Source organism: Solanum verrucosum, unplaced genomic scaffold, assembly GCF_900185275.1.
Source record: "Solanum verrucosum unplaced genomic scaffold, falcon-dt-bn FXZP01000067.1, whole genome shotgun sequence".
NCBI lineage: Eukaryota > Viridiplantae > Streptophyta > Magnoliopsida > Solanales > Solanaceae > Solanum > Solanum verrucosum.
In genome coordinates, this window is record NW_026020175.1 from 581,890 (window position 1) to 593,253 (window position 11,364).

The 11,364-nt window shown below is 36.5% G+C and overlaps 1 protein-coding gene across 1 annotated transcript; it reads left to right on the forward strand.

Moving 5' to 3' along the window:
- Window positions 1–8,649: 8,649 nt before the first annotated feature.
- On the forward strand, window positions 8,650–9,738 carry LOC125828899 (F-box protein At3g07870-like). The gene is made up of 3 exons (XM_049508211.1): window positions 8,650–8,738; window positions 8,886–9,183; window positions 9,247–9,738. The coding sequence occupies exons 1-3, from the start codon at window positions 8,650–8,652 to the stop codon at window positions 9,736–9,738; spliced, it is 879 nt and encodes a 292-aa protein (XP_049364168.1).
- Window positions 9,739–11,364: the final 1,626 nt, after the last annotated feature.

An 11,364-nucleotide genomic window follows, 5' to 3' on the forward strand; every position in this document is an offset into this window, starting at 1 on the left:
CAGGTTTTTTCCCATAGAGTTGAGAGAAGCAAGGGCCCATGAATTTATAAACTTAAGGCAGGGTAACATGACTATCCAAGAGTATGGGCTCAAGTTTAACCAACTCTCCAGGTATGCTCCTCACATGGTTCCTGATTCCAAGGCTAAGATGAATAAGTTTTTGTTTGGTGTGTCAGACTTAGTAAAGACCGAGTGTAGGAATGCTATGTTATTGGGAGACATGAACATCTCTAGACTCATGACTCATGCTCAACAGGTTGAGGGTGATAAGGTTAGGGAACATGCTAAGGAGACTAAGAAAGCAAGAACATGTAACTATGAGTTTTCCCAACAGAAATTGGGTGGTGGAAATTGCTCGCAGTTTCAGCAGAAGTCTTCAACTATAACCCCTTCATCAGCTAGTGTTTCATCCCCCAGGTTCCGTAATGATCAAAAAGGTAGGGCCTCAGGCTTTAAGTCTCAAGGTAGTGTTTCAGGCACCAAAACTTAACTAACTTTCCTGAAATATAGTAAGAACCATCCGGGCGAGTGCCTTGCAGGTAAGGAAGGATGTTTTGGGTGTGGTTAGTTTGGTCATAGATTGAAGGATTGTCCTTCTAAACATGGTCAAGGAGGAAATAATGGTAGAGCTCAGTCTACAACTTCAGCAGCACCAGCAGGTCACCCGACTCGGCAGGGTAACTCATCTGGTACAAGTGGCGGACAGCGCAAAAACAGGCTCTATGCTCTTCAGGCTCATCAAGATCAGGAAGATTCTCCTGATGTAGTCACTGGTACATTACGAGTCTTTGATCTTAATGTTTATGCATTGTTAGATCAGGGGCTACTTTATCTTTTGTAACTCCTTACATAGCTGTCCAATTCAGTGTTAGAGCAGAAACTCTTTCAGAACCCTTCTCAGTCTCTACTCCAGTCAGTGACCCAGTTATAGCTATATGGGTATACAGAAATTGCCCTATCATAGTCTCTCAGAAAGTCACCTCAGCATATCTTATAGCGTTAGAAATGGTAGATTTTGATATAATTCTAAGCATGGATTGGTTTCAGTTCTGTCATGCCTCAGTCGATTGTAGAATTTGGGTTGTTCAGTTCGAATTTCCAAATGAGCCAATCTTAGAATGCAAAGGTAGTAGCTCAATACCTATACGTCGATTATCTCTTACCTTAAGGTCAGAAAGAGGTGAATCTAGAGGGTGGTGTAGCACATATTGAGGAAAAAGGGAAGGAAGTAGAAAAAGATATTCATCGTCTTGCTCTCTTAGGAGTTAGTCTTACTAACACATCAGATGTTGGTGTGATAGTCCAGAATAGATCAGAATCTTCTTTGGTAGTGGAAGTTAAGGAAAAGCAAGACATCGATCCGATAATACTTGAACTCAAGGGTACAGTCCATCAACAGAGAGTTGAGGTTTTCTCCCAAGAGGGAGATGGTGTACTTCGCTACCAGGGTCGATTATGTGTTCCTAATGTGCGCGAGTTGAGACAACATATTCATGCAGAGGCCCATAACTCTAGATATTCTATCCATCCAAGTGCCACTAAGATGTACCGCGATCTGCAGGAAGCTTATTGGTGGAATGGTATGAAAAGAGATATAGTAGATTTTGTGGCGAAGTGCCAAAATTGCCAGCAAGTCAAGGTAGAACATCAGAAACTAGGAGGTATGACTCAAGAGATTGACATTCCTACTTTGAAGTGGGCAGTGATCAACATGGAGTTCATCACAGGTTTACCTCCTACTCGCAGACAACATGACTCCATTTGGGTGATTGTTGATAGGGTTACTAAGTTTTCTCACTTTTTGGCGGTCAAAACTACAGATTCAACGGAGGATTACGCAAAGCTTTACATTAATGAGATTGTGAGGTTACACGGGGTTCCTTTGTTTATCATCTCTAACAGAGGTCCTCAGTTTACCTCTCATTTCTGGAAGTCATTTCAGAAAGGTCTTGGTACTCAGGTTAATCTTAGCACAACATTTCATCTGCATACAGATGGTGAGGCAAAGCGTACCATTCAGACCTTAGAGGAAATGTTGAGAGCTTGTGTGATTGACTTCAAGGGTAGTTGGGATGATCACCTTCCTCTTGTTGAGTTTGCCTACAACAATAGTTACCATTCCAGCATTCAGATGGCCCCTTATAAGGCATTGTATGGGCGTAGATGTAGATCTCCAGTTGGTTGGTTTGAAGTAGGTGAATTTTCCTTGATAGGACCAGATTCAGTCCTTGATGCTATGAAGAAGGTGCAACTCATTAGAGATAGACTTAAGACTGCCCAGAGTTGCCAGAAGTCTTATGCAGATATGAGAAGAAGGGAACTAGAGTACCAAGTTGATGATTGGGTTTTCTTGAAAGTGTCACCTATGAAGGGGGTGATGAGATTTGGCAAGAAAGGGAACCTCAGTCCCAGATATGTAGGCCCTTATCGGATCTCGAAAAGGATTGGTAAAGTGACTTATGAGTTAGAGTTGTCAACAGATTTAGAAGCAGTGCATCCAGTCTTTCACATTTCACTTTTGAAGAAGTGTGTGGGTGATCCAACATCTGTAGTGTCATTAGAGACTGTGGCTGTAAAAGATAGCCTTTCTTATGAGGATGTACCAGTTGAGATTCTCGATCGTCGGGTTAGAAGGTTGACAAACAAAGAAGTCGCTTCAGTCAAAGTTTTGTGGAGGAGTCAGTCTGTAGAGGGAGCTAATTAGGAAGCAGAAGCAGCCATGAAGTCCATGTATCCTCATCTCTTTTCTTCTGATTCTATTCCAGCTTGAGGTAATAGTTCCTCTTTAGCTTGTACTTGCATTTTCAGCGTATTTGCATGTTCTTGGAACTCAGTTCAGTAAAAAATTAAGTTCTCAGTGTTTAGTGGTAAGGATTGCATACCTCTCCCTCCATTTCAGCTAGTTAAGTCTTCATTCGAGGATGAATGGTCCCAAGGGGGAGATAATGTAACACCCCGTATCCGAAATAGACCAAAAATGCTGATTTTGAGGAGTTGCAGGTGCAACCCACGATTGCCATCCACGGACCGTAGGTCACACCACGGCCCGTGTTGGTGGTCTATGGTTCACAACTGCAACCCCTCCCCAAACCAGCTCAGAAAATTGGCTATGTCCCGACTCACGGACAGAACCACGGTTCGTGGATCGAGACCTCCCTTACCCAACCTCTTACACAAACTACGGTCGACCAGCACGGACCATCATTCGATCCACGGTCCGTAGGTCTGATCGTAGGTGACGGTCAGCAGCCAGTTAGATGAAAATTATTAATGGATGTGAAAACCGCCTTCTTAAATGGAGAGCTGGAGGAAGAGATTTACATGGATCAGCCTAAGGGCTTCGTAGTTCCCGGTAAAGAAAAGAAAGTATGCAAACTTGTTAAGTCACTTTATGGACTAAAACAATCACCGAAGCAATGACATGCAAAGTTTGATCAAATCATGTTGTCAAATGGATTTAAGATCAATGAATGTGATAAATGTGTTTACATTAAAGATATTCCGAATCATGAAGTCATTGTATGCCTATATGTGGATGACATGTTGATAATGAGCAATGACATTGCCAATGTAAAAGCTACTAAGTGTGTGCTCACTAGTAAGTTTGATATGAAATATCTAGGAGTTGCTGATTTGATATTGGGAATTAAGTTTCACAAAACTCCTAACAGTCTAGCATTGTCTCAATCTCATTACATTCAAAAGGTACTTGAAAAATTCAAGTATTTGAATTTCAAAAAGATAAACACCCCAATTGATGCGAACCTTAATCTTGCAAAGAATAAAGGTGAAAGTCAGTCTCAATTGGATTATGCCAGAGTATTGGGAAATTTGATGTGTGTCATGAATTGTACACGACCAGACATAGCTTGGCTATAAGTAAACTGAGTCGATACACAATTAATCCCAATCAAAATCATTGGATGGCAATGAAGAGAGTTTTGGGGTACTTAGATGACACTCAAAACTATGTTTTGCATTACAAAAAATATCCAGCAATTCTTGAAGGATATAGTGATGCAAATTGGATTACTGGGTCAACTGGAATGAAATCCACGAGTGGATATGTTTTCACTATTGGTGGAGGAGCAATATCTTGGAAATCATCCAAACAAACTTGTATAGCTCGCTCTACAATGGATTCTGAATTCATCTCCTTAGACAAGGCAGGTGAAGAAGCTGAATGGCTCCAGAATTTCTTAGAAGATATTTCATTTTGGCCCAAACCAATTGCCCCTATATGCATACACTGTGATAGTAAAGCTGCAATAGGAAGGGCTGGAAGCGTTATGTATAGCGGGAAGTCTCGTCACATAAGATGAAGACATAACTCTGTTAGACAACTACTCTATAGTGGAATTATCACAATTGACTATGCAAAGTCTAAGGATAATGTGTCGGATCCACTTACAAAAGGCCTAACTAGAGAGGGAATTGAGAGATCATTGACGGGAATGGGACTATGGCCGAGAACAAGTCATCGTGGCGGCAACTCTACCTAGAAGACTGGAGATCCCAAGATCTAGGTTCAAGGAGATAAAACAAAGTCATAGATGACGGTTCAACATTGTCAAAAATTATTATATGGTCCATTCTCATGATGAGACAATGTTCAGTAACTAGGATAAAGGCATAAGGACTTTTTAATGGTTTCTAAGTTTGATACATGGTATATCAAATAGTGTATCTACGAGATAACACATTTAGAAACCACCTATGTAAGTGTGAAGTGTAAGCCGCTTCAAGGAGAATCCGGTAAGGCCAGTTCTCTGAGCACTTATTAATCGAGATACGCTCATGGCTGAAATGAACAAAATAATGAGAACCAAAAATAGTTCAAGGGTTGATTGTATGACTTATGTTGTCTAGGTATAGACCAAAGCTCGACGGTTTAAAGATATCAAATCTATTGATTCACCGAGTATATCTGATTTATGTTCACTATGGAAAGTTTAAAGGGAAACCTATTTATCGAGATGTGATTAACCCTTACTTACGAGACACACAAGTTTTTCATGCATATGTTTTAACAATAGTCATTCCCCATTCATGTGGAGGATTGTTGGGTTTTAGCAAGGTGTGAATTGGAAATAAGAAGAGAAAATGAAAAAGTGGGGGAACCAATTTTGGAGGGAAAATGAAAAGTCATTGCAAAGTGCAAATGAAAAGTCATTTCTTCCATATTGGTAGAAGAAAGAAAATTGGTGTCCTTATATTAGGAAACACTTCCTTTAGTTCTTAAAGGGTTAAGAAGAAGGTTCCCCCTCGCGCCGTCGTCGTCGCTCGGTCGGCTTCGACTTCCGATTCGGTAAATGATGTGATTGATTGATAATATTTGTGGACAAAATTTATTTAATAAATCTTGTTAATCGATTTCCTTTCTCTTATAAATTAAATCAGAATATTAGTTAAATAACATAATTAATTTGGCGCAATAAAATTTATTTGAAATTCACGTGTAACGATAAGAACGTTCTGAAGGGACCTGTTCCTTCCAAAAAGTCGTTACTTTTCCCAAAAGATACAACATTTTGGAAAAAATGGGTTTGAACAGATTTGTTTGAACAGACGCGTTCCTTGCTGCAAATGGCTATAAATAAGAGGTTTTTTTTTCAGTTTTCAAACATTGAAAAATTTTCCTCTCTGCATACATTTTCTTACATAAATAAAATTGTCGATCGACTGAGTTTGTGTGTGCTCTCATTGTAGTTCTTGCGTTCGCTGAAATTATTGAAGTTTGAGGTACCGCTACTTCTCTAATAGGTTAATCTGTTTTATCTTGGAAGGAATTAATCTGCAACCTCGGGTACAGTGAGGGGATACAATTTCTTAAGGAAACACAGTTGTTTCTGTGGACTCGGATTACTTACATTCTATCTATTTCATCTATTTTCTGTTTCTGTATTTTTGACTAACCTGAATAAGAAAAGGATAACACTCATAAAATATGCTAACTACTAATACTCAAGATTAAACTAGATAAAACCGAAAGCAAGGACGTCTCACCAAGGCTTGATGAAAGTGATCCTACTAATGTGTCTTATGACTATCGTGAATACCTGAATCTACATTATCAAATAATGCAACGCCGAATGATGTATGTACATGGAACGTATGGTATGTGAAATGTCTGAATGAAATAACTAGTTAAATCTGAGCATACTGAGCTAAATGAAGAACCTCCTGAAACAAAAAACAACTAGATAATAAAACATACATGTGTACTTTAACAACAAATTTGACTCGTCTAATAGTTAAATCTGAGCATACTGAGCTAAATGAAGAACCTCCAGAAACAAAAATCAACTAGATAATAAAACATACATGTGTACTTAACAACAAATCTGACTCGTGGTTGCCGGGAGATTTTGGGGCCGTATTATCAAAGTACAAGTCGTAGTAATGATACCACAAGTCATAATCTAACTCATAGTGCTTTGGACTGAAATTTTCAAATTGAAGTGTCTCTAGTAAAACGATCATAACTATAATATTTACTCGTGATCTGGATTCAAGAACGGTTATGGAGTTTGAAAGAAGACTTAAAGACATTTAATTTAATAAGTAAAGGGACATAAAGTACTCTTCATATTCAAAGAAATATGGTCATTTGAAGTTTACTCTTGCATTGTCTTATGCAAAAGCTTAATCGGTAGAGAATAATTGAGCTTAACTATTTGCTAGAGGTTCCTTATGACTCTTGTATGCACCTAAAGTTTTGTTCATGAAATATAGCAAATAGGAAAGGAAAATAACAGGAAAATAATAGTATTTCTATTTGAATTTGTGCGATGTTACAATCTTTATGAGGTCTTTTAGAAAAGAGATGTAAATCCCCAATTCTTAACTTTACAATTGTTCTTGACTCAATGAAATACTTGTGGCTCAACACTTGGAGTGAAGACTTCTTTGTTGCGGAAGACTTGCAGATCACCGCTGAAGAGCAATGATTCTCTATGTATTTTCGTCTCCTTTTGGTTTTATATGAAGACCCCTTTATATAGGCATGAACTAGTGTTTTAGGGGTATTGTGGTCCAAGTAATTTAGAGGATCTTGGGCTTGAAGAATGTGAGTTGGGCTCTTCTTGTAAACTTAATGGAGTGACCCAAATATAATATTTGAACTTTATTCGAGTCATACCATTTTGACTTAAATATTAATCCAAATTTATTAACCAATAATTTGACTTGGTCAAAGTATCAAGAATTTATAATTTAATCAAATTTAATATGGATTTATCAATAAAAGTTCGCTGTCTACAACCTTAATTCACATCCAATACACTTTTCAAAATTAGGAATTGATCTTAACTTAGGAATTTTCGAAGTATTACACATGCATGTCTTGATAAAAGATATGTATCATAGAAAATATTATATGCTGAGAATACTAAAGGAAAAGATGCTCTTTCATTCAATTAAATTTTGCTTACCAAGTAATTCAGAAGCCTTTTTTAAAATCTATAAATTCCCAATTTACTGCCATAACTAATCAGCTCAACAAAATATTAAATAAAAACCTGTGATACAGTTTAAAGTATTTTCCACAAAGACATGATCTCCACAAGGCATACATAAAGAGATGTATCAAACGAATATTTTATTGAAGGAAATTGGACCGGGTCATCCATGTGGATCAACTCGGTTCAACTAAACGAGCTTCACCTCCAACTATTGCTCCTCATTCTGGCCAACCTCAGATATTCATTATACGGAAACTTGTGCAAACTATAGGGTTATGCCATAGATTTGCATGAAATTAGAGAAATGCTAAAGTTTACTTTTTTGTAATAAGGAAACCACAAACATACACTAAGAGACATGTTGTTCTTTTATCATTATATCTACCAAAGATTTACTACAAATAGTAAAAGGATTAGAACAGTAGAATGTTCTATCATACAAACATCCTTTAACAGATACATTAAAATCAATGAAAATCCTTTTGGTGGCGATATTTTGAAAATCTGTGGCGACTAATTTTGTCGCCGCTAAAGGCCTAGTCCTACTTGCCCACATTTAGGTGGAGGGATTAGTCTCATATGGCTTGCCACGTCACTAAAAATTTGGGTTGTTAAATCTTTGAGCATATTTGTGGTCTTTTGGGATAACAGTGGGGGCACTTTTTTCCCAAAATGTAATAGAGGGTATAAGTGGTCTATTTCACATAGTTCACGGGCAATTTTAACCCTTTTCTGTACATTTTATTAATGAACTTCATCTAAAAATATATAACATTGATAATATCTGATTTAAATGGCTAAATAAGGTAAATGATAAAAAAATTCACTTATTTTGTTTTGACTTCTAGAAGTCATCTAAAAGGATAATAATAGAAAGTAACATTTAATTTTTTTTCCTTAAATATTTTTCAAGAAGTCATTCAAAAGGATGATAACGGAAAGCAGCATTTAAATTTTTTTTCTTAAATATTTTTCAAGAAGTCATCCAACTTTATCTAGTCAATGTCTATAGTCATTTTGGATTGAAATAAAATTTCCGAAATCTTGGAGTCCACTGTATATGAAGGTCCAACCGACCATAACCCTCAAAACAAGCAAACCATTTTGTTCAAAGGAAATGCCAGTCATGGACGTCAAAAGTTCAGTTTGCAAAGGAAGTAGAATCTCTCATCATGTCACGAGAATTATGGATCTTCCATGGGTGATCATGATTGAAATTCTTTCAAGATTGCCAATCAAGCCCATTTTTCGATGTAGAGCTGTTTGTAAACTCTGGTATAGCCTTTTAACTTCCGACCCTTTGTTTTTTAACATGCATCAAACAAGATCCCTTAATTTCCCCAACATTTTATTTTTGGATGGTCAGTGCAATCCTTTGCTTCTAGAACTCTAAGCAGAGTACGATTATTATGTTCACCGCAGTGGAGGAACCGTTCAGGTGACCCCTAAGTTTCACTTCCATCCAAGGAGTGCGATTTTAGTTGGTTCTTGTAATGGATTTATCTGTTTGGTGGGTGGTTTGACGCACATTGAGAATCATTCGGTTTACATTAACAATCCTCTTTTTGGTGAGTATTTCAAACTTGAATTACCCAAATGGGAGATAAGTGTTACTCAAGTTGCATATGGGTTTTGCTTTAGCGAAGTCTCTAGAGAGTATAAAGTATTGAGATTAGTTGATAGAAAGGTTCAAGATGATATTAGAGCTTCAGAATTGGAGGTCTATACTCTTGGAGTTTATGAGAAATGGAGAAATGTGGGTGAAATTTTGTGTCCTGTATAGTATGATTTTGGAAAGGCTAATGTCAATGGTACTCTTCATTGGATGGATAGCGAAAAAACTGACAGCATTTACTGTTTCGATGTTGAGACAGAAAAGATCAAGTCCCTGCTTGCTCCACCTGGTTTGGAAACTCCATCCTCGAACTTGAGGCTAGCAGAGTTGGGGAACTGTCTGTGTTTGACTGATAATATCCACATATGGAATGTTAATATTAATATATGGTGGATGAAAGAGTATGGCATTGCAGAATCTTGGACTAAAAATAGCATTTTGGTGGAATCTATTCCGCGTGGTATGGTTAACTATAGTTTTGAACCTATATTTATTTGGAAAGATGGAGAAATCTTGTTCCAAAGTTGCTCAAAACTAGCTTGGTACAACCCAGAAATGAAGACGTTTAGGGTGGTTAATGTTGACAGTGATGTCATTGCATCAACTAAATACACTCCAAGCTTATATTCGCTCAAGACGGTCATGGGGGACGACTTTTAAGTCACAAACGTTTATTCGAAGACTGAGATAGTTTAGAGTAGTTTTTTTATCTTATTTCATTCGGGATATGATGTTTTGCTTTTGTACTTCTGATATAAACTTTTACTATTTTGTGGACGCTTTTGAATTCTCGATAGAGAAATATTAATAAGTAATTACTATTTTGTATTATGATATTTGATGAAATTGATGTTTTTTGGAAACAGATGGTGTAAGTTTTTCTTTTATATTGTTAATATTAAGGTAACTAGTATACATATCGAGCAATGCACAAATAATATTTAAATTAATCATTTCACATTGTGGTCTGATTTGTGAGAGCATTCTCAATTATATTGCATTAACTAAAATTTATCTGCCATCTTATTTCTAATTACAATTTATATACCCAATAACACTTTGGAATGAATGTTACTCATGTCTAAGTGAGTGTGTTTGCACAGGCAAATGAAGCATTTATTGAACCTAAGCTCCATTAAAAAAAAATTAGACTCTTCAATATTCTTTATAATTGGTAATAAGAACTATTAATTGATTTTCTAAGTAAGTTAATTTTTGCATAAATAATATATACGTCGTTAATGTGTTGAACTTAAACTCTTTTTCCTATTAATTTCTACTGAACGGACACAACTACGCCATTTATGTTATAAAGGTTATGGGGAAATTTACATATCATCACTCAAAGAATCAACCTCTAAATACGAACAGGGTTATAACTAAGGAAAAGAAATCCAAAATAATCTCAGAAATTCCTACAAATTTGATGTAATATTATATACAAAGACACTAGATATTATGTAACGCTCTCCTCAAATCGATCATAGATGTTAATTATGTCCAGCTTTATATAAAGATATTTCACTCATGCTTCATTTTCAACTTTCATAAACATACACCTAGTTACTCTCTTGACTTAATCTTCGTCGGATGAATCCCTGACATACTGCTGGCTCCGCCCTTTGTTAGTCCTTACTTAGAAATAATAAAATTAAAGTTATAAGCAAACAGTTGTGTCCAACATCTCAATAGACACTTCTTTTGATCCAGGCCACCACCCTTACTGGTTGGTCATAACTAGCACCCCTCTTTGGTCTAGTCCACCACTATTGGCATCCTACGTAGATATTACTTTGAGTCATGGCTTCAAGCGCTAATAAATCTACTCTAATACAATTTTTTATTGACTGGATAAGACACTCCCTCTCTATGAATTCTGCCATTGATGCTTGGTGCGTGCTCCAAAGCTTTGAGATTGAACACCGATCACTGAACTTGATATGGTATCAATGCCACTTTTGATACTTAAAGTTTTTAACTCTAGCTACCTCTAGTTTAGAAATAAAATAAAGTAAGAATATAGCTTCTCACTCTCTTAAGGAAGGTGTATTTCACTCTTTCTGCCACATAAACATATATATGGGCATCTATTCCACTTTAAAATAATATAAGGGGTTCATACGATCCTCCCAAAATTAAAGTGTATAACACCAATTTTGATTGATGTTTGAGTGGTTTTTAAGTTGTTTCCCAAATATATTTGATATTAAGATTTTAGATATTAAACTAGTTGTAAATGAAGAGGTTAAGAATATATATTCCTCATCTTCTATTTTATAATTATTA